At 38.3% G+C, this 23,853-nt stretch overlaps 3 protein-coding genes across 4 annotated transcripts; 1 reads left to right on the forward strand and 2 right to left on the reverse strand.

Moving 5' to 3' along the window:
• On the reverse strand, positions 1-1,504 carry LOC122658742 (GDP-mannose 4,6 dehydratase 1). The gene has a single exon (XM_043853833.1). The coding sequence runs from the start codon at positions 1,458-1,460 to the stop codon at positions 300-302; it is 1,161 nt and encodes a 386-aa protein (XP_043709768.1). The 5' UTR covers positions 1,461-1,504; the 3' UTR covers positions 1-299.
• A 2,192-nt stretch (positions 1,505-3,696) lies between these two features.
• LOC122658732 (40S ribosomal protein S20-1-like) lies at positions 3,697-23,574 on the reverse strand. 2 transcript variants are annotated; one of them, XM_043853821.1, is made up of 4 exons: positions 23,570-23,574; positions 6,981-7,105; positions 6,779-6,892; positions 3,697-4,075 (listed from the first exon to the last, which is right to left on the reverse strand). In XM_043853821.1, the coding sequence occupies exons 2-4, from the start codon at positions 7,090-7,092 to the stop codon at positions 3,933-3,935; spliced, it is 369 nt and encodes a 122-aa protein (XP_043709756.1). In that variant the 5' UTR covers positions 7,093-7,105; positions 23,570-23,574; the 3' UTR covers positions 3,697-3,932. The 2 variants fall into 2 exon arrangements, with proteins under 2 accessions (XP_043709756.1, XP_043709755.1); XM_043853820.1 differs by lacking the exon at positions 23,570-23,574 and adding an exon at positions 7,841-7,881.
• Positions 13,106-21,035, forward strand: LOC122658731 (zinc finger CCCH domain-containing protein 6-like). The gene is made up of 5 exons (XM_043853819.1): positions 13,106-13,116; positions 13,193-13,329; positions 19,452-19,655; positions 19,801-19,925; positions 20,015-21,035. The coding sequence occupies exons 2-5, from the start codon at positions 13,270-13,272 to the stop codon at positions 20,955-20,957; spliced, it is 1,332 nt and encodes a 443-aa protein (XP_043709754.1). The 5' UTR covers positions 13,106-13,116; positions 13,193-13,269; the 3' UTR covers positions 20,958-21,035.
• Positions 23,575-23,853: the final 279 nt, after the last annotated feature.

The raw sequence follows: 23,853 nt of genomic DNA on the forward strand, positions 1-23,853 counted from the left end.
TGTAATGCACCTTCTTCCTAGTTCTACATTTTTTGAAAGCTTTATTTTTTCCATTTGACAACTCCAAATTAAGCTAAAACTTGACAAGCGATCAGGGACCTTTGGGTCTGTCTTTTTACAAAAAATCAGCTCCCATCTGCTTCCATGAATACCATATACTCAATTTCCCAATGATGATCATCTTCTGATCTAATCATCCTATAATAACCCTAAAGAGAAAGAACGAAATGAAACAGAAGGGAAAATAGAATCGAACCCTTGCAACAAATGCGTTACCCAATCAAGAATTTCAGATCTGATCAGGGCTGTTGCTGTGCATCCATATACCCAGCATCAACGAGCACCTTCTCCCTCTTGGCCAACTCGACGTCCTCGTCAACCATCATCTTCACCAATTGCTCAAACCCAACCTTGGGCTTCCACCCAAGCACCCGCCTCGTCTTACTGGAATCCCCCTGCAAGTTATCCACCTCGGCGGGCCTGAAATAACGCTTATCGATGACCACGTGATCTCTCCAATTCAATCCGACATACCCAAATGACACCTGCAAGAACTCCTCGACAGTGTGGGCCTCCTCGGTGGCGACCACATAATCGTCGGGCTTGTCCTGCTGAAGCATCATCCACATGGCCTCCACGTAATCCCCAGCGAAACCCCAGTCCCTGGAAGCCTGCAGATTGCCTAGAAAGAGCTTGCTCTGGAGACCGATCTTGATCCGGCCGACAGCGCGGGTGATCTTGCGGGTGACGAAATTCTCGCCGCGGCGGGGGGACTCGTGGTTGAAGAGGATGCCATTGCAGGCAAAGATGCCGTAGGCCTCGCGGTAGTTGACGGTGTACCAATGGGCGGCACACTTGGAAGCGGCATAGGGGGAGCGGGGGTGGAAAGGTGAGGATTCGGACTGAGGCGGAGGGGTGGAGCCGAACATCTCCGAGGAGCCAGCCTGGTAGTAGCGGATGTGGGATCGGCCGGTGGCAGCGATATGGGAGCGAACGGCCTCTAGGAGGCGGAGGGCGCCGGTGGCGACGACATCAGCAGTGTAATCGGGGATCTCGAAGGAGACAGCGACATGGGACTGGGCAGCGAGATTGTAGACCTCGTCGGGGAGAATGGTGTCAAGCCAGCGGCGTAGAGAGGAAGCGTCGGAAAGGTCGCCATAGTGGAGCTTCATGCGAGCCTTCAGGGAATTGTGAGGGTCGATGTAGATGTGGTTGATCCGCTGCGTGTTGAAGTTGGAGGACCTCCGGATCAGTCCGTGCACCTCGTACCCCTTTGCCAGCAGGAACTCTGTCAGGTACGACCCATCTTGCCCAGTTATACCCGTTATCAGCGCGATCTTCCGACGCTGGTCTGTCTCCACCGGAACCGGAGACGGAGAGTGATGCTCCCCGCCGTTCGCCACAGCTGTAGCGGTGGTAGTGGATCCAGATCCGGCGCCATCGTTACTCTCAGATGCCATTGTGAAGTTTTCCTACTCTCTCTCTCTTTCTTCTGGTCCTGTCTTTCTCAGTTTCCCCCTTCACTAATTTGTGTGATTTTGGGTCGACGTCTGGAGTCTGGACACGAAGTGGGGGAAGAAGAAGAAGCATAGACAGAAAGACGGAGGCGACAGTCCTTACATATATATAGTACATAGATTGGTGTAGTGGGGCCTACTCCAACTCTGCCATTCATTTTAACGACAACTGTAAAACAGAGTTCTACCCTTTTTCTTCTTCCCTTCATATTCACAATGGTGGTGCTAGTGTGGTACTCTCTGGTTCTACTAATCTACATGGGAAATCGTGCATTTATATTCTTTTTGGGTGTTTTTATTAATTATAGATCTATTCCTTTTCTCTAAGGGTCCGTTTGGCAGGGTCTCCCCTGCATTTATATTCATTTGGGTGTTTATTTATGGAGTCTATTCCTTTTATCTAAGGGTCCATTTGGTAGGGTTTTAATGCAGGGTTTACCCGAACAGGGGTAAGGCGATCATTCACCACCTCGCTGTGTCTCAGCAGTACGATCTTACCAGACAGCTTGTCAGTAGAGGATCCAAATTGATGGACCATATCAAATTCAGATCAAATTAAAATTAAAAATAGTATCTTTTTTTTTTTTAATCAATATCATCAAGTAATATCAATATCGATCACGGATTCACGGTTGATACTTAAAATCATTAATATATTTCAAAATAATTTAAGAGAGTAAAATCATCAAATTTTTATTATGCCCATGATAAGGTAAAACAAATTTTCCACCTTGCACCCAAAAAAAAAAAAAAAAAAAACCCACTAAAAATATATTTCTCAATAAAATAAAAAATTTTAAAAATTTGAATGCAGGTATTATGGATTTGAAGTGTTTATTTTTGTTTGAAAACTAAGAAGTACCTAGATGGCTTGTTATAGCCAAAATCTAGGATTGTGTCCTACTTTTACCCTCTCTTCTCTTTATCTTCACTCTCTATAATTAATATAAATAATTTTGTAGTACAAAAAGAAAGGGCATTTTTTCTTACTTGATAGGGTTTTTTTTTTTCTTTCCTTGAATTCACATCAATTTTCAGTATAGATTTTTCTTCTTAAAAACATTTTACAACTAATTTAGCTTCAAAATTACAACATGCATTACCATTTTACATTATATCTACTTTCAATTAAACAACACACATTGGTTTTTTTTTTTCCCTCTCTCTCATATAAAGTATACAGGGTTTCATGTTCAAATCTCATTTGGCAGAAATAGATAGGACTGTGAGCAAATACATCAGGGAAAAAGAAAATTTATGAGATCAATTTTCTGAACTTAGCAATATCCTTTTTTTTATTTTCTGTTACATCTTTACCATTGAAGAGTTTTTACCCTCCATTTCGTTTTCAAACAAACGAGATCTAAACTTAGAATGAAACTGCCCGTCAATTGTGCCTACAGGAAGTCAGAGAGAAATGGAGATCTGGATCCAAAAACCTTTTTAATCCAATAGGAAGGCTGAATTAAGAGGTTATCTATCTCTTGGCCGTGGATGAAAAGAAACTCGGTCTCATGTCAATTGCAGTTGAAACTACATGGAGGCTAATATTTCAGCAGTAGTGCGCTTCCAGTAGAATGTGTTGGTTTGAAATCTTTTCGCCTTCAAATCCAAGAAGGCAAGAAGCTGAGGGGGACGGGAGAATTTATGGACATCACACGCCAGAGACTATAGCGATTCTAAAAAAATGAAGCAGACTTCTAAAAGTGAATAAACTTCCCCCAAATAGTAAAAAAACACCCTCTCCCATATAGTGATATAGGACTAGTTTTCCTTTCCTCCACCCACAGAGGATGGTTCGCCCGCCATCCTAAGTTTACAAACCCCTATAGGGTTTTGGCCCTTAAATCCCTCCAAATACCCTTTCCCCGGCCTTCTCCCGCCCAACATTGATCAATTCACCGTAGGTGAAGGACAGCACGATAAGTACAAAAGATCCACAAATTCAACTACAAGAACTTTACAGATGATCCTAAGGTAAGCTGAAGAGTCTTGGTTTCTGAAAACAGGTTGATCGGCAAAGCTTTAATACAACTTATCGTGTTGAATCAAAACAAATTATCGCTTTGTTAGATGACTTCCAAATCAGATTTATGCATCATCACTGCGAAGGGTTTTTGACGCACAGACGTTTATTTACTTCAACAATAGTAAAATTGATTGGTTGTCAACCCAATATCACAACCACCATGCTCATGTTCATTCACTTTTCCCACATCACAGTCAATGTCACATTTATAACAAAGAAAACCTTAAAACATTACTGAAACAGACAAGGAAGGCGCCTAATGCAAAAGTAAGCTCTTACATGGTTACCAAAAATAATAATTTGGGCAAGAGATAAGTCATAGGCAAATTCTAAAATTAATTCCTTCTTCAGTCTACAAAACTGAAAAGTATCTAGTTAAGTATTGCTCAGGGATCTGCAATGGTGACCTCAACCTCAACACCGGGTTCAATCGTAATCGATGTGATCTGCTTCACAACCTCAGATGAGCTCACAAGATCAATAACCCTCTTGTGGACGCGAAGCTCAAAACAATCCCAAGTGTTTGTGCCTATAACAAATCAGAGAAGCATCAATAAATCCCTCCAAATGAAAGAATGAAAGAATGGGAAGGATTTAATCAATTCCTTGAAAAAGACAGGTTGCACAAGCACACAACATGCAGTTGTAGACAGCTCAGTATTTAATCACAGAATGCCCCATTAAGCTTCTAATCATCAACTGACAAACAGCATAGAATAATGTCATCTAAGCACAACCACGACAAAGCATCATAACGCAGATCATTCTGCTTGTTCTTTTTGATGTGGAAGCAAAAGGTCAATTCTCAGATTTTGCACCTAGCATTAATGTCCAGCATCCTTGCAAGGCATGATGATGCATGTGATATTTATAAATATACAAGCACATGGGAGTGTTAGAGGGGGGGGTCTTTCCATAGGGTGTTTCACAACAACTGATTAAGTAGTGAAGGGAGAACAACAGCATGGAGACCTACTTCATGTTCATATCACTCTCCTCCATCTATCTATTATGGCAAACATTAAAATGATCCCACTGAGATCCACAGAAGCAAATGCAAAGCAGCAGTGGCATAAAATCATTGGGAGATTAGATAGTTAAGACCCCAAAAAAATCATTGAACTATAGCAATCTTTTTATAAATTGGTGCACAACGAACAACAATAAAGCCTTGTCCCAACTAAATGGGGTCAGCCACATGTGCTTTCCAATCAGTTCTATTCGACGTCATTCCTAATATAAGGCCCAAACTATGCATGTCTTTCCTCACTTCTCTCTTTATAAATTAGTTCCAACACGTTAAAATAGAAATGCCTCTGAAAATATTATAATAAATTGTAAACGTTAAAGTTGAAAACACTAATCAATGTGTTTTCTTATCTTAAAAGTAATAACAGTGAAATCTAGAAATATAACCCTACATATAAGAACAAGAAAAAGAAAAATACAAGCACGAAATCTTGCATAACCAGCTATTCTGTTGGCCATCCTTGGCAACCAATGGAAAAGAAGTGTCATATCCCGTCACATTTGTGACCATATACAGAAATGAAACAAAATTCTAAAAATTTAAAAAAAAAAAACTTTACTTCAACTCAAATAACCTGGAAAAGAGGTGCAACATCCCTGTCACCTTTGTGCTTATATACAGAAATGACACAAAATTCTAAAAAAAATCAACTTTACTTCCACTCAAATAACCCATAATTATCCTCAGGGACAGAAAATAACCCTTTGTCAAAATCCCTTTGAATGACACATCCTGCCCACCATAGAAAATGAAAACCTATGGAATCCCCTTAATGTTGCAATTTCTCTTGTAAAGCATTGCAAAAAGCTCTCCCTTCCAAACCCCCCCCCCCACCAACACACACCCACCCACCGAAGAACCTGTGTCCAATAACCAGCGACATGCATAAACATGAGTGGCCAGAGAATATAACCAGTAAGCATAATATTGGGTTTAACCTAAAAAATATATGAAATACAAGAGATGGCAGAAGTTCTCAAGAAACAAGCACAATAGTAGATTTTATATTAGACAACATATTAAGTATAACACTACTCAATACTCTCAAACAATAATACATCACCATTCCAGACTATAATAAATAGCTCATGCTTTTCACTAGCAAAAAATTGAACTGTAGATTTTAATGGTAAAACAGTTGTAACATATAACAGAAGAGAAGTTTCAAGACAGAGAAAAGCCGTGATAAAATATACCCAGAAAAAAAAGTCATGAATGCAATTTTTGTTGCGAGCCTTGGCACAACAATTAAGTTGTGCTATTGCAACCTGTTGGTTGCGGGTTCAAAACTTGGAAACAGCCTCTCCTGCGAAGCAGGGGGTAAGGCTGTGTACATTTGCGCCCCCCCCCAGACCCTACAGTAACAGGAGCCTCGTGCACTGGGACACTCTTCAATATGAGAAAATTTCTCAACTTCTGAAGCTGTTGTGATACCCTGTGCTTCTTTTCTTATCAAACACAACACAGGACAAAAGGATATGAGTGGGAAGAGAAAGAAAATACAAGATGCACCCTTCACTGGAATAGAGAGCCATCTGAAATTATTCCCTAGCCTCCATCCCAGGTGTTGGTAAATGTGACATTTCATCATTAGGAACACTGAAAAACTCTGGACTGTGCCCCAGAAACAACCCGCCTAAGTTTCCAAGCATTTTCCCTTAAAATTTTCCTACCAGTTCCAGGTCATTCCTAAAATTAACTCACTTTTGAAACCGATCTTACTCATGTTTCTTAGAAAAACAGACTTGAACATAAGTATTCCTAACTAACAACACTTTGCTTATCAAATATCTAATAAATGAGAGCATTTACAGCTCAGCTCTAAGGATCAGCAGCTGGCCATGACATGTGATACTGACTTTGCAGTTGTTACTGGTAGCAAACCATCCAAACAAGAATTCTCCCAACGATGGCAAACAGAAAAATTGCAACACAAGTTATACTACAGCTTGTGATGCTCCAACTTTACTGGATTGCAGGAACAAAAATAGTTTAGTTGCAACATAAAATTAGAAAAAGGAAGCTCAAATTACTTTAAACATTTAAAAATTGTTAATCCTACACGGATAAGGAAATGAGGCAAATCCCTCCACCTCAACATAAAGTATTACCTTCCAACTGTTCCCATGCAAACCTTTTGATAAACTTAAGTGACAGAGGATTACATCTGGAAAAAAAATAAAAAGAGGCTTACGAGTTTACCTTCTCCACAAGGAGATTTTCTTGTGGTGATGCGCAAAACTTTTGTTGGCATCCTTACTGGACCCTTGACTTTCAGCCTTTTGTTCTTTGCACCATTCACAAGATCAGCACAGACTGTTAAAAGACCAATGAAAACCCTTTATGCCTCGTCCCAAACATAAGGACAGAAAGAAATGAAAATCATAACGAAAGAAGGGGGAACCTTTCTCAAGATTTTTCACATTCTTGGATGAAAGAGTAATCCTAATCCGATGCAATTGCTCCTGCGGTTCTTCTAGACCAGGCTTGACGGGTTTCATCATCCCCAGCGACATCGTATCAAATATCCTGTTCCGACAAAAGAAGAGGAAGAAGCTGACAGATTAGAGACGCAACGGAAATCATGAAGCAATGCACCGAATGAAAACACACACACACACAAAAGAAGCCACAGACAAACGGTTTAGGCTTGTTTCTGGATACGAAAACTGTAATTAATAATACTTCCACAAATGGAAGCACAAACTTTTAAGGTGAATAAGACAGATCAAAGCATAACACTACATACATAAAACTGTTTCACCAGCAGGAGACGCTTAGAGATCCTAGCTAGAGAAAGAACCTCCGTAATACTACTCCAAATCAAGTTCCAATGACTCATAAATTATCATGACTCAGATGGTTACAACCTAGAATGCAAATCCATCAAAGTCTAAGGAGCTTCACTTATAAATCTTTCACTGATTCCTACCACTAAGAAGTTACTCCAGTACAAGCTCAATCTCTATGAAACTACTTCAATCGGAATTCAAATAATCGAACAAAGTTTCAGACAAATGCAATCTTAACCAAAGGGAAAAGTCGTTTCCTAACTCATACGCTACGTAGCAGTATAACACCAGCACAATGAAAACCCTAGAATGCAAATTGATATAAAAAAAAAAAAACAAAAACTGTTATACAAGGATCAACTCAAGCAGACTGAGGCTTCTCAACTTACGGATAACATGAAATTCTGTCAGTTTAACAAGCAGATGTTGTATAACAATGAAAGCTGAAATAGATATGACATCGAGATCCTACCTTCTCTGCTTCTCCTGTTCTTCGAGGTCGGAGAATGAACAAAGCAAAAACCCTAGAAACGTAAACGGCGCGAGGGCTGGAACTATATTAGAACTTAGAAGGCAGAAAGGAAAACCCTAAACAGATTGTTCACGCTGCAGAGGCAGCGTAGAGACAGTGATGAGGGGAAATTTTCTCTCAACTCCCTAAACTTACCTAGCTAAAGGCTAGTTTATAGGAAAGGTCACCACGCTTAGCGTTGTGGGGATGCTTTCCCACGCCTCCTCACATTCTTACCACATGGGTGGTTTTTTAGTTAATTCAATTTGGTTGTGGTTCGGTTTGATTCAAGAACCAATATATACAATCGAACCAAAACGAACTGAATCGAATTAGTTTGGTTTTTATATTCGATTAGTATAAGGTGTTGGTAATTTAGTTCAAATTCCATTTAAGCGAAAATAATCTGCTAAAACAAAACAAATACAATTGGAAAGATTACATGAAAATACAGTCCTAAATATCAAATCTGATATATTTCAACCTTTTTTTACAACTCAACCAAAAAAAAACATAGTATATCATTTCACTCAACTTGACAAAGATACGTGATCGTATGGTTTAGTATGGATTAAGTTAGGTTCGATTAAGTTTTAAGTGGGTTACACTTTATTTGGTTCGGATGAACAAACAGTTGAATGAAATAAAATTTCACTTTCAAAATCAAAACTGAATCTAAAAATTTGGTTCAATTGTAATCATTTGAGTTCGATAATAGTTCTGATTCTAAATTGACACCCCTTACATTCTCTCTCCTCTATAACTCTTTGAGTCGATGAAATCATCTTGCACCTTTGATTGGTGTGGTACAGAAAATTCCCTGCATGACTAATTAGGGCGAATCTTTACATAAACTAGGGTTAGGGTGTTTTTAAACCGATTCCAATCTCAATCCTAGATTTTTAAACATGGATATCTATGTTTACCCAAAAAAAATACATGGGTATCTATGAGTTACACATTTAATGGATCTTCCCAGTGGGTGCTACTCTGTTGTCACTGATTTTATGGTATTTGTCCTTAAAAAATGATCGTGGTAAACTGAGTTGGGTTGCAACAAATCATTTGTTCTTATATTCAGTTATTATCGGTGAAGCCTTTGTAATCAAGTTGGAATTGAAGATGGATTTATTTGGTGGAATTATTAAGATTTGTGTAGATTCTGATTCCTAAGCTTTTATTCGTTACATTGTAAACAAACAATCTCAGTTGCTGATGGAAGTTTTCGCTAACATCTGTGACAGTAGGTCAGTCATGGTCTCCTTTCATTTTACTCGTAGAGATTAATGCACATGCTCATGGTATAGCTAGGTGGGTCTTATGCGACCCAAGGTTGGGTGTTGTGGTCTCCTTCCTTTTTGAGAGGAACTCATTCCCATTGTAAAAAAAATGTTGTCCCTTGAGGAAGAATAAAATCAACCCAATGAGTGGTTTTGCACCCAAAAAAAATAAAAAATAAATAAATTAAATATTGATCACTTGTCAAATTTTGTACTTAAAACTTAATCCTAGACCCTCCCATATATTATCATGCATCTTCGTAGTAGTCTAAGCATTACCACGCTCCTACCGAAAAAACAAAAAAAAAAGCATTACCACCCAGTCGTTTAGTAATCTTGGATTTTTTAGAGGGACATCATACTTTCTTAGTAGTATCGTGCATCCTCTTGATAGTCCTGTATTTTTTTAGGGATGTCCTCCATATAATCTTGCATGGTTACATAATTACACAAAGCAAAACCAACTTTTTTGAAAGCTTAATTTTGCCATTCAATAATTCCGTTTGAATTAAAATATGACAATGAGGAAGAAAGCATATTAACATGATAAAATATTAACAAGTCAATAACGTGATTGAGTTTGACGACCAAATTTAATGGGTAGCAAATCCAACAAGTCAGACATGTTTGTATTTTTTAGGGTATTTGTTTGCATAATATCTTGATCATAGTACTTCCAGGTTGGTTTTTGTTTTTTGTTTTTTGGGTGCTATTTAGCTAATGGTATGGAAAGTTGAGATGAATATGTAAACACGAAGAACACATAATCAAACAAATACATATGAATACAAGGAATTTAACATGATTCAACACGAATGCTTACATTCCCTCAAGAGAACTAGATAATTTTTTAATAATCAAGAAAAAAAAAATTACACCATCATCCACTTCACCACGTGGTCTCCTTTGGTTATATGTATACCTATAAATTTCCCTAAAGAGATAATATATAGGCACCCTAAAAAAATTAATACTCTCATAATTATAATTTTACCTTTGTAAATGTTATAGAACCAAAACTGATCCAACCAAATATAAATAAAGCCAAAAAATACATGAGCTTTGCAAAATACGAGACGTAAAATCCAACATGAAGAACCCACCAATTAAGGGAAGGGTTATGATTTATCAAATAGTGGGAGAAAAAGAGTGTTAGGAGGAGAGAGCTAGAGACGGAGTTGCTAATATGAAGGACCTGGATCTTCTGTAGTGCGACAGGGCATGCAGGGCACATCCAACGGCTGGGGGCACCTGATCACGCAGCCCAGGGTACTCTCAACCGTCTGATGTATGCTGCACGCCCTGCCGTGCTATGAAAGAACCCCATCCTAGCATGACATTCTTGGCAGTTCTTTTTTTTTTTTTTTCTTTCTTAAATACGAAATTCACCTACAGAGGGTGAGAAATATAAGAAAGAATCTGTACACTATACCAATAAAAGGGTTAGAGAATTATATCATCATATGGGTCCACATGGGCCCGAATGGTTAAATTATTATGTGCAAAAAGTATACAAGGCTACAAGCATCTGTACAAGGGTGAAACATGCTTGGGTTTTCAAATACTGATGTGGCATTTTTAAGTTGTAATAGTGCAGCATAAGATTCTTCGCCCTTAAATTTTAAAACATCAGATTTGTATGACCAATCATATATTCAACGTATTCTCTAACGACCCAAATCTTGATCTAAATTAAAGAATTGATTGTGATGCTTTTAAAGCTAAATTAGGAGACAGAATGCTACCAGTGCGCAAGCAGTGTGCTGTCCTTGCGTCGAACACAAGGGTGGGCAAAATGATCACCGCATCGTCATGGAAAGGCAGAATTTTTCGGGGTGTAGCAATCATTTCGCCCATCCCTTATCTAGGTGTAGGGGCAGCACATCGCACACGCTCAGGTGGCGTTCTTTTTCTCAAGTTTTTTATAGAGAAAAACTTCATTCTGTTACTGTGAAGAGATTCTCCAAGAATCGAAAAGAGAATGCTACCCAAGCGCATACGGTGTGAGAAATGATTGTTGCACCTTTGGGAATTTCCACATTTCCATAGGGGTATACACACCCCTATGTTTGGGCATAGGGGCAATGCACTGCATGCAACTAGGTAGCGTGTTCTTTGTTTCAGGTCAAGGATTAAACCCTGGTATTTATATCGGGATCCCAATTGGTCTTGATTGATTTGATCTGATAGAATCAATGAGCAAATTGGCCAAAAAATGCCATAACCTTAGATTTTAGAAGGAGATCGGTCTCAGATCAATTTCGATCTCGATCATGGTTCGGATCTCGATATTGGTTGGATCGGATGATACGGACTGGGATCGCCCAAACTCGGGCAAATATGAAACTTTTATCCCTGTTAAAAAAAACCTATATTTTTTTTGTATATTTTTACCCCTGTCCGTACAACTGGATCAGATCGGTAATGGGATCGGTCTCGACCGATCTGATTCGATACCTCAAACCATGATCTCAATCGTATCAATCTTGGCCGATGTGATTTGAATCTTTAATCATGCCAGATGTGAACCCACGATTGTGACTTGATAATTATTTCCCTTTTATCTAAAATTCTCTTCCCAAGGGGTCAGCGTAGTTGGCAAAAGACCAACTCCTCAAACAAGAGGTCATGAGTTTCCCAAATTAAATTCCCTTCCCATTGTTCTAAAAATCACATTTAACCACACAAGAAATGATGGATGAAGAGATTCTTTCTTCACCTTAGATCAAGGTTTTGGTATATGATATCACGTTGTTTTAGTCTCAATTGATACTAGATATGGAAAATTGTCACCTCCAGTTCCCCTAGTGCCCTGTAATAAAGGGGAGGGGTGAACCCCACCCGGTAGAGTGTTTGGATAGGGGTAGGGTGGTCATTGTGACCCCCCTTTTTAGAGGCATTGGGGAACAGGGACAGGCAAGGAACTGGAGGGGACAAGTATCCTACTAGATATCATTATGGATGGTCCGTATCGGGTTGGATCAAACCATGTTTTCCTCTGACAATAACAATGCCGCCAATCTTGTATCAGAATCATATCAATATCAAATTTATCAATGCCGAAATATATCAGCCGGTTTGATCAATATGATACCGATACCTAAATCCATCAACGCAGGAAGCGAGGCCAACTATCTCTCCAAGGGAATTATATTATAGTATTGGGTATCGTATTAGTCCTTATCGATACTAATATCAATACCGGTTAGATTGGTCTTGTGGCGCCGATTCAAGATTAAAACGCTATTTTTTATTTATTTATATTGATCAATACGAATCAAATGAATATCAATATCAATATATCGGCACGATATGATACCGGAATTAGAAAAAAAAAAAAAAAACCAATTGTTTTCTGTGCTGGGAGCGCAGGCTGCGCTAGACATCCCCCCATACAGTGTATAGTCATCAACCTCGGAACAAACCGATATGATGTCATTAATGGTTAATCATACGTCATATAGGAGCGACAGTGACTGCATTTGCCATTTTGCCCTAAATCTATCATCAGAGAGGCTCACAGCTAATTTCAGATAGTAGGTTCTCGTAACGCCAAAAATTGTCAAAGTTTTGAACTTTCCAACCTTCTATGATCCGTCTCCATTTTAACACGACACCAAACCAGGGAGAGTATTAGAATTTGGAACACAATTTTTCTTTTTTGTTTTTTAAATAAAATTATAAGGAGGATATGATATCGAAGAGAAGACTATAAAGTACCTAGAGACACCCAAAGTTTCTTTCTTTAATCTTCTCTCCGTCAGGCAGTCAGTCAGTCAGTCGGAGATCACTCACTATATGACTGCACTTATCGTTTTTTTTAAGTGAATCAAACCATTGACAATTAGGGTTTTTTTTTGCCAGAAATTACTAAAAAGATCCGATTACATTTGTAGATTAGGGTTTGGAATGAATTTCTAGATTATCGTGACCTCGATCAGGTTCTCGTATCCGATCCTAAAATCTCCTCTTCATCTGATTTTTCTAATTTATTGACAACTGAATCGAGAATCATCGTGAGTTGCTCTCGATCATAAAATCTGTTTATCTGATTATTCTAATTTATCGAGAACTGAAGCGGGAAGAAGTGCAAGATTTTATCTTGTTAATATGCGGGGATCGCAGAAATCAAAAAGGGTGTCTTGGGCCTCAGATGTTAACCTTTGTCAGGTAAAACGCCGATATCTTTATGGAAATGAGTTTTTCTTCTGCAATAAAGTCCTTAAATCTGCTTTGCATGTTCTGTTTGTTTTTTTCCTTCCCATTGATGTTTGTTCTGTTTCAGTTTCCTTGCCATTGATGCATTAAGATGTATGCAATACGAATCCTTTTCAAGAAAAAAAATCTGTTATTAAAACTTATCTAACTGTCCGAAAGGAATTCTGTGGTTCGTACATTTTATTCGACATTTTCCATGTCTTACATCGATTCAGACATTCTTAGATGTGAATCTCTGATTCATTATCTCTTCTCCCCGCTAGCTTCGGTTATAATTTGTTCTTCTATTTGAATCCTTCTTCTTAGACCTACTGTTTCACACCAATAGTTGTTGCTCTTTTCTGAATACTCTTGTTTTCACACTACTGACTGTGTTAGGCTTTTCTTATTCTCAGAGAAGCTTTTTCTATGGTCGACAAGAAAGAGGAGAAATATCCCCATTGCATTGTTGCCTAGTGTTTCCTTTTATTGATAGATGAGCTTCTTGCTTGACATTTGCTATATGCCAATCATTTTTGCAATGAACGAGAACCTCTGGATATTAGAAGGGAACAAACATATTAGGAATAAATTTTTTTTTTTGGGGGGGGGGGGGGTTGCTCTTTAGTTTTACGCACATCCCTGACAACAATTGCAGAAGAAGTCTAAAGTATGGAAAAGGATGCCTTATCGAAACTAATACATTAAGTTTTGAGAAATAAGGTTTGCCGCCCAACGAAATGGGATGTTTTGGACCAAAGCTATCCTAAAATATGCACTATAAAAAAGGCTGAGAACTCGTAAAAATACTGAATATTGGATCCTTAATTGAATGATTGGACCATGTGGTGGACATTATTAGTGTCCCCTATTACTTCAAGATATGGAAAATATCAGCATAAAATTTCAATTACTAATCTGAAAGCACAGGTATACAGTTGATGTAAAGACTAGACCTGTAACACATTTGGTGGCCACATGGATTCTGTTGTACTTGACTGATGAACTTGATCTAAGTGCTTCTATAATGAAGGATTCAAGAAACATGTTGGGAAGAGCATTCATTGGATTGAGAAGGTCAAACCATGTTTGCCCATTGCTATTTTAAATTAAACAAGAACAAAGATTGTGTTAAAAAAAAAAAGGAAAAAAAGAGAGTAAAAGATGTGACTTGATGGGTTTTGAACTGCTGTATAGACCAATCAAAGACATGACCTCATTTAGAACTGCTGTATAGACCAGTCTTAAGTAAAATACATGACCTCATTTTGAACTGCTGTATAGACTCATCCTGATATAGTTAAGGGAGGAATTTTGTAATGGTTTTAAAATGGAGAATACTGGAGATGGCTTGCGTAAGGTATGTAGAATGATGCAATTGCCTGTATTAGATTAAATTTATCCAAGGGTATTGAAACTTTTGCCATCATTGGAATATATGTAGTTGGAGTGTGCACTTCAGTTGTCCATGTAATCATAAGTAACACCTTGGTTGTGGCTCTGGGACTAGATTTTATGCACTTCACTTCCTAGTTGATTCATTTGGAGTTGTAAATGAATGAATTACAAATTGTGGATCCATTGTTGAGTATGTCTTTGCTATTTCATGATGTGATTGAGTAATTGAATGTAAATGGTTAGATCAAGTAAAAGTAACAAAGTATACCTTCGTACATGGTGAATTTGTTATTCTTTTTTGGAGCTTTCATATAGGGTGCTATTTGTTGAAGTATAAATATTGATGCACTAAAAATTATTTGTCCTTTCACTGATTGTTGAAGTATAAAAAGTGATGCACTAAAAATGATTTCCTTCCATTTAAATATATTAAGTGCCATATGTTGCATCATTTACTTCTGATGTCAATGGGAATTGCTAGTTGTTTCCCATTGTGCTCCTTTTGAGTCTAGCATTGCTGGAACTTGTTGCGAATGCAGGATTGTGTCAACTAATAACAGTAGGCAGTAATGGTTCAAGAGAACAAAATGTTCATGTATAGAAAATACAAGTTGTTGCAAATTGAACTTGGCTAGAAAGGAATATTTTTTTCACTTCTTATACCTTCTACAAGGAGAAGTTTATAACGGAGGCCAAGAAGTCAGAAGCTGTGAGGCACGACTTGAGAGTTCTTTGCATATGTTTTTTGATGATGATAAGATTAGAGAGTGACTATATGCTAGCTACAATTATTTTTTCTGCTTTTTTAAAAGTATATTTGGAAGGTTATTTTTTAGAATGAAAAAGGTTTTAAGGAAATCTGTTCCATGGAAGACTGTACAAAGTTAAATTCACTGGGAATAAGAGTAGAAATTAAGGCATCTTACCAATTGATACCCCAGATTTACCATTTTTATCTTGGTTCCATTTAAAAGGAGGCAAGGAGGGAGATATTGAAGAAAATGATTCCAATAACAATAGAGCACATGGATGAAGCTGAAAGTGCTTTTGCAAATCTCTGTTTGATTGCTGTGCTAAAAAACAATTTCCAACTAGAAATGAGTTTAGCTGACTGAGATGTTGAGACAGATAACTGGAAAGACAAGAAAAGATGCAATCAAAGTGAATGCTTATACAGGAGAAGGTTAATGGATGAATTAAAGTTGACTAAGCTGGTTCAGTCATGTGTGATGGACACCAACAATGATATGATGTTAGCTGGAAACTTTAGAGGACATGGGAAGGCAGAAACTGACTTGGGATGAAATAATCAGGAAAACATGGTTACTCATGATTTGACTGAACATAAGGCTTCTGATGTCATAGGATGGAAACACAAGGTCTCTGTAGCACCCAAAGTAGTTGGAATGGGTTTTTGTTGAGTTTATGATTCATATACATCGAAAAATATGTCCGTTTCATGGTAAATTTAAGAAATTACAATGTGTGATGGTTTATTATGAGAAACTCTGATATAAAATTGATGATGAAGAAGGTATAAGCTTTTGGAGATAAGGGATTATGAAATTCAGGAAAGTATTTGGGGAATCGATTAGAATTCACTTGTATATTGGAGGGAGCGGAAGGGATATTATCTTGGGTGTGGCTGGCTGGAATTGCTCATTTGTTGTTTTGATTCCTAAGGTCAGGTCAATTTCTTCACTTTGCAATGTAATTTTTGTTGAATAAGTAAAATTAAAGTGGAGACATAATATCTTTGAGTTTCGAAGGTTTGTGTAGTTCCAGATTTTCCTTTTATACCATTCTCTTGAGAACCGAACAGTCATGGTGTCTTTTATCCTTAATAAGTTTGTTGCTTATGAAATAAAATGAAGACTCATGCAGATTTTGATGTTTATTGTCTATATGTCACATCTACAAAAAAATTTCATGGTATATATTGGCGTAGTTTTTATATTGTCAACTCAATTTGTTCATCTAGTGGTCGGATCAGTTTGACGGGTGACTAGAAATCTCTCTCACCCTCTCACATGCACACAAACAGAAGATGTAATTGTGCTATTGTATTTTTAAAGTTCATAGTTTCCTTTTTCTTTTTCTTTTAAACCTAGCCAACTTTGTTTGATGCCCTTATTTGAGGATCTAAGATGATTGTGGTTTATGGGAACTTGGAAGTAAAGACCTCTTTTTGTTGGATTCCTAGTTTCAGTGTTATTAGCTCTATAAGTCTTCAAAACAACCCACTGGATTTTCTTCTTTGTAAGGGGAGGAATATGAATTCTATATCTATATTGGACTTTTGATGTAGCATTATTATTTTCACAAGGTTGTAAATAATCCAATGTTCAGTGATATGACTTTACTACTCACTGAATTGCTTAAATTAGTGAAAGGAAGTGAGGCTTCTGGCCTGGTTGGTCCCACTGGGGATCCCCGAGTTATCTATTATTATTTTTTTAAATATAAAAAAATGGTCTGAGAGTGTTCTTAGAGAAGGGGGGAGTTGGCCGATATCATTAAACTAACTATCGAAAGAGCGAAAAGTGCCTTTCCAGTTGCGCAGAATCGTTTTAGCCCGAATGATTTAATCTTCCAAGTAGTTGCTAAGTGTGGAAATGAACAAGACAAAAAGAGAAATGGCCCTTTAACCCCCTTTTCTCTCTTTTAATGCCTATTGGTGTTCCAAAAGTCCCCTTTTGTAGTCCCGGAGAGGAAGATGCAGTTTGGGTTGACCTGTAGTGCGACTTGTTAGACATATTATGAATTATAATGTCGGTGTCAGATTTATGATGAGGTGTGGTGGTTGTATCATGCTCAAGGTCTCCAATACTTCCTTGATGCAACTCTTTTGGCAGACTCTGTCAGTTGACAGGATACCCATGGATCATCATTTTCGATGCTGTTTTGCCCTCTTTTCTGATAGATCTGATTTTAGATATGTCAAAGTTACCATGGATCCGTTTTCTTTGTCGCACTTAGTAGAGTTGCTTTGGGAGTTCCAAGATCTTACTAATTAATAATGAGTAACACTTCGCTACGATAGTTGTCATCATCTGATCATTGGTCTCATTGCTTCTGGATTGTCGGAACTTTTGCCCATTTCTAGTAACGCTTCATGCCAATTGTGGACTATGCAAGTAATTTGATGTATTTATTCTCTTGGATGCTTACATTTACTCATCATGGAAAGTAGTCAAGTAGTGGATGATCTTTACTTATCTGAACAGAGTGGTGATAAACCCCTTATAGAGCTGCTACTATAGGGAAAAATAGGTGGGGCTTGAAGCCACCAAACCATTGAAAGAGGAAAAAAATTGGCATCTACTGCCAATGCATGTGCTTCTTTGACTATTATATGGGAACATGCTCAAAGTCTTGAATTAGTTTCCTACTATTTGGTATGATTGTCACATCCCTCCAGTCTGAGTAATCTCCATGATAGTTAGAGTGTGTTACATATTGGCAATCTGAAATAACCATAATACGTTAAGGGCTAGACTATTGCATAGCATCATGCCTTGATTGATTGTATCTGTATCCACAGCTTCTCAGAGCCCGGATTTGAATGAAAGTCTTGAGTCCAATTTTGATCCTGTAGGTCATTTGTTTAAACCATTTTTTTCAAATCATCTTCTAAGTTTCTGTTTGAAAAGCTACTTTTGACCCATATCATGTATTTCTTGCATGGGGGCATTAAAACATTGCTTGCATTATTGTTTCTTGAGGATCTCCAGTTAATAGATATGAAGGATCATCTACTGTTCCTTTTTCCTTAATAGCCTTTCTCTAACAGAAAGAGCTCCTACACAGGTTTTCCAGTGGAGTAGACATGAAGAATCATCTACTATTCTTCTTCTTTTGAATAGTCAACACGAGCTCCAAAACAGCTTTTCCCATTGAGGTTTTGAAGTTTAGGTGGCATTTTCAGTGACCAGATTTTCTTCCTTCTAGTCGGGCTTTTATCCGTTAGCATCTTCCTTGTGCTAGTAAGCTGTTCCAACATTAAAATTACCTTTCTTAGCAAACCACCATAAATTACCAGTTCTTATTCGTAACTGAGACCGCAATCTGTTTTATACCTTTAATTTCTTCCTCTGAAAACAACTGTTTTAATATTCCTTTTCTACTTTGATTAATCATATTCTCACATTAGTACACAGCCAGTTACCAGGGTTGTGAGTTAGAAAATGTATGAGGACTGTTATAAGGAGGGGGTGGGGGCCTTGGAAAAGGCTATCATTCTAGTGGGCTACAATTTAGCTTAATTGCTACATTTTCCCTTTCTATCTTTTTGCATGGACAGTAGGGAATCTGCTCTGGGAGTTTTATAACCTGTTGGATTATGGCTCCTGTGGGCTCTTTGGAATTTGGGTATCCAGTGATGCTGATATGCTCCTTGGCTCCTTGTCATGGAAACTTAGAATTATCAAAAGATCTATTGTTGTTGGTACGTTCCTTGGCTCCTTGCTGTGGGGACTTGCAATTATCAGGAGATTTTTGGTTGCCTTCCGGGGAACTAATATCACTTGAATCTTGCTTATTACCTTTTTTCTTCCTTCTGTGGATACCTCCTGCTGATAAAATGTTTGTTAATTCTCTCTCTCTCTCTCTCTCTATATATATATATATATATATATAATACAAATATTATATAAAAGTAGTTGCTGAATGATCACCATGAACCTTCTGTTGAGCAGGTAAGGCTGTTTCTTTCTGATGATTCACCCTCGCAAGTTGGTATTGGAGCTCAAGATCACCTCCAAACAAAGACATCATGGCTATTACATTCAACTGGAATGGGCGATGATCATCTTCCTCCTGGATTTGAGGCAGCTCATCCTGCTAATCAGTTGAAGGAATTGTCTCTGATCCCTTTGATCAAATGGAAATGTCCTCCTACGGTAAGCTCTTGTTATTTGAGTGCTTGATCAGTTGATCCATGATACCCTGGTATACAGATCATACTTTTAACTCTCAAGTTTAGACTCTGATGGACGTTCAGTATGAGGACGGAGTGCAGTCTCATTTTGTTTCTTGAATGTGCAGTTTGTTTTAATTCCCAGCTGGCAAGTGGTGGCTGGGGAAGAGAGCAAAGAGGCAGAGGTTGAAGACCAGAGAGAGATGAGAGTACTGGAAGCAGTTTATCCTCGTCCTTCTGCCATTCCTTCTAGGTGACAAGCTTCTCCTACCTTGTTATAAATGGGATTCTCTTAGATGTTCTGATGCACCCTCTTATGCCAACTTTCTTTGTCTTTTGCAGCCCTTCTGTTTCACTCGAAGTAGAAGACTATCAACATGATGATTCTCACACTCCTCTCATTCCGGTCACTCCCATTGAGGATGAAGATGCCACAGATCCATCATGCAATTTGGTTGCACCAACTAATTGCATGAGCTCACCACCTTTCATTGTGTCCCAGAGCTTGTTGCCTCCTGGGATGAAACCTCAATCTCAATACGATGTTCATTCTGCTTGGAAGGCACCAACTACCGAAAAACCTGCACTTGATGCTGTACCTGAAGCTGACATCGTTGCTGCTGCATCTGCTGCCTTCACAGCAATCATGCGAAGCAATGAGCAGGGAAGCTTGATTGACAATGACCTGCTTGTTAAGATGCTCAACCACCCAAAACTAATTGAGAAATTGGTTGCAGATTATGGGAAACCCTCCATTTCACAGTCCACACCCAAGCCAAAGTCACCACCAATGACCCCATTGCCCCCTCCCGTCCATATCAACAGGATAGAAGTAGATGTACCGTTTTCAGCAGCCCCCACAACTGGCCACTTCTATCCTGTGACAAATTCTGTATTACCCACTTTGAATCTTCCTCCGCCTGGAATTGTTCAATCTGTGAAAGCACCACCTGTGAAGGATATCAACTACTATAAAAGCTTGATTCAACAACATGGAGGAGAGAAACCAGAAACCCAGGATCACCCCTTCACACAACTTAGTGATCGCCAGAACCAGCAAATACTAGAATCCAATCCTGAACCTGTACAAAGTTCAAAACGGAGAGATTCAAAACCCAAAATCATGAAGCCTTGCATATACTTCAATAGTTCTAGGGGATGCCGGAATGGAGCCAAGTGTGCATACCAACATGATGGATCATATCAGAGGAGGGCCGGAAGCATTCAGGAAGCACAGAGTGCAAAGAGAGTTAAACTAGACAGGGAAATAACAGGAAGGACGTGAGGTGATGTTTAGGTATTACTCAGCGGTGTAATAATGTTTTAGAGGATTTGGTAAAAGACAGTCCGGCTTCCATATTTTTACATTCATTTCATCAGTAAATAGAATTTCTCTGGCGCTCTTTCTTGGTTAGCCCTGTAGAAATTATTTTGAGAACTCAGTTTGCATTTTTTCATTTGTGCTTCTTTTGAATTTACATAAGCCTCAGTTTGCTTGAAATGATAACTTCAAATGTTTAGCTCTTGACAACCTCGTTCATGGGAATTAGTTCAATGGGCTTTAGCCAAAAGCCCAAAAGAGTAAATTTTCTTGACTTTGTGTTTTTTGTGACCGAAGGACCACAAAAAAAGGAGATTTTATTTTGGACTGATTCATTTTTCTTTGTGAAGAATCATCGGGAGTCAGGATTGTCTCCCATTGATTCCAATTCTAATTTGTCAAATTTTATTTTTAAACCATGACTATGAAACATTATATTTGCCCACCATTGATGGAATTTATGCAGTCAGCTAAAACTAAATCTAATGCTTAATCCATTGTTCATGCCACAGTAAAATCATGAGAGTTAAAACTACAATAATCCTAACAAATGATAATAGGAAGGCCTACCTTATGTTGTGTTTAGTTGCTTTCTTGGAAAGATTGACGCTGTTGTGTTTGGTATGATTTATTGGAATGGATTCTCGATCTAAAACGCATTTGTCTTCCTCCATGTCCAAAAGTTTTAAAGCTCTCAATTTGTTTTTGAGTAAATTACTCTGACCTCCTTTGACTTTTTTGATAATGCAGCGAATCTCCCTTGAGTTTCTGATAATTATTCAAACCTCCCCTATTTTTCAAAGTTTGTTTCACTTAACCCTAATCCATTAACAGTGTTAGTAAAAATATCTGTTGTGACCAAAATGCCCTTAATCTATAATTGTTTTCATTTTAATAACCTTCTTGACATCTAACAATGGAAAACCAAGAACTTGATATGGAACAGGGTCACGGTAATGCTGGTTTGGATTGAATATATTTTTTTTTTTAAATTATATCTCAGCCTACATACTGTGGCCTGTTGATCACCGACGCTTCTAGCTCCGCTGGTAATCACTATTTTGAGCGACCATTTTTTTAATAACCGGTGGTCTCTGCGGGGCTTTTGGATTATAGTAAAGAGGTCCAATGTAAAATCTGGGTTTACAATGGGTTCACTGGCTTTGAGTTCCAGCCTCAGGACCCTGATTAGAAGGACGACGAAGGCCAGTGATGTTGTAGGCTGCAAAATCTTTGCTGGCGACGTCTCTATGGACCACCACCAGTGGAGGACTTAGATCTGAAATTGGATTGATTCTGGCCTGTTGAGATCGACGAGGAGAGCAGCTGTACAACGCTGCGACCACCTCCAATTCTGAACTCTTCTTGGGATTTCTGGGACCCTTTTGACCTTTCTTCATCTTCTCCACTTCAGCGGAAGAGTGAAGAGGTTCGACAGGAAGAGGAGGAAGAGTGGGTAGAGACAAACGGATTTTGATGAAGAAGAGGAATTAGTTGCAGTAGATTTTGATGAAGAAGAGGAACTAGGGCAGTTGATATTGTTCTGAATTTGCTTCCGGATAAGCCTCCAGTAGCAGAACTAATTGATGATTGTTCATCAATGGTGAGCTGGAATACGAAGGACACTGTAGATATGGCCATGGTGGTCAGTATCAGTTGAACTTTGGAAAAATAGAAACGCACTAGAACTACTTTCTATATGCAGGTTAGGAGCTAAGTTGAGAGGTTTTGGGAGGTAGAAGATGACGATGGGATTGGGATTGGGATTGAGTTAGCTATTCATTAAGGGCAATAGGGTAACTTTCTAAAGGAAAAAATAAGTATTATGGTCAGGTTTCCTTCATTTTTTCAAATTTAATCGTTAATTAACCTTAAAATACTAATGGATTGGTGCTAAGTGAAACCAAGTTTGAAAAATAAAGGAGATTTGAGTAATTATCAGAAACATAGGAGAGGTTTGCTGAATTGTCAGAAAGGTTAGGGGAGCTTAGAGTAATTTACTCTTTTTTTTTTTTGGTGACTATCCTAACCATGATTAGGTTTCCCCAAATTTGCTCCACAAAAGAAGGGGGAATTAGTATTTAGTAGGAGAGGGGCGGTTTCAGTTTAAACATTAGGAGTAAAACCTCTTCCCTCATTGTTTCCCTCCCGCACATTTCTCTTTCCACAATATTGCCAAGAATGCAACCAAACATAGCAATGGCATTAATGTTTCATGTGAAAATTTTATTGTAATGTTGAATTTGGATATCTATCTTCCCAAGGCAGATAGGATGATGATGTTACCAACTCAGTTGCTTGTAATATCAAATTTTAATTCAATATTAGAATATAATCATAGGGCATCGAGGGGATAATCATGACCAAACCAGCCAATGGTGAAGAGAGAATCTCTTAATCTACAGATTCTTGTGGTTGAATAAGACTCCTGAAATATTGTCAGGCACTATCTGCCTTCATACAAAAGAGAGCAGAGGGAATAATGAAATTCTAATGGCTAGAATTTCTTCACCTAACCATTAGGTCTTGAAAATATTTTGAACTGGCCAAGTGTCAAATTTCAAACTCAAGTCCACTCAAATAACCGCTTGTATGTCCATTCATCTCTGTATTTGTCCTTAATTTTCCAGTGGTTAAATTTTACCACTCGTACCAACTCCGATAAAGATGAAACTTGACTTCAGTCAGTGAACACCGGAATCCACCTATTCACAAAATCACAGCCAAGTCTAACCTGCCATGTTGTAGAACTAGAACAAGGCCTGCCTGTAGAACCCTCTCCAGACCGGTCCACCTGGGAACCCCACTTCATTTTGTTGGGATTAACAACTTCGACTCAATTCTGTAACAATCCAAATCA

The sequence above is a fragment of the Telopea speciosissima genome, chromosome 4 (assembly GCF_018873765.1).
Source record: "Telopea speciosissima isolate NSW1024214 ecotype Mountain lineage chromosome 4, Tspe_v1, whole genome shotgun sequence".
NCBI classification, from domain to species: Eukaryota; Viridiplantae; Streptophyta; class Magnoliopsida; order Proteales; family Proteaceae; genus Telopea; species Telopea speciosissima.

What these genes read in the sequence shown, in the direction of transcription:
- LOC122658732 (XM_043853821.1), bottom strand. Translation starts at nt 7,092, where the DNA reads ATGTCGCTGGGGATGATGAAACCCGTCAAGCCTGGTCTAGAAGAACCG. An exon ending in TGTGAAAAATCTTGAGAAAG is followed by an intron (nt 6,893 to 6,980) that starts GTTCCCCCTTCT and finishes GTCTTTTAACAG; the next exon opens with TCTGTGCTGATCTTGTGAAT. An exon ending in AAAATCTCCTTGTGGAGAAG is followed by an intron (nt 4,076 to 6,778) that starts GTAAACTCGTAA and finishes GATTTGTTATAG; the next exon opens with GCACAAACACTTGGGATTGT.
- LOC122658742 (XM_043853833.1), bottom strand. Translation starts at nt 1,460, where the DNA reads ATGGCATCTGAGAGTAACGATGGCGCCGGATCTGGATCCACTACCACC.
- LOC122658731 (XM_043853819.1), top strand. Translation starts at nt 13,270, where the DNA reads ATGCGGGGATCGCAGAAATCAAAAAGGGTGTCTTGGGCCTCAGATGTT. An exon ending in CAGATGTTAACCTTTGTCAG is followed by an intron (nt 13,330 to 19,451) that starts GTAAAACGCCGA and finishes TCTGTTGAGCAG; the next exon opens with GTAAGGCTGTTTCTTTCTGA. An exon ending in CCTTCTGCCATTCCTTCTAG is followed by an intron (nt 19,926 to 20,014) that starts GTGACAAGCTTC and finishes TGTCTTTTGCAG; the next exon opens with CCCTTCTGTTTCACTCGAAG.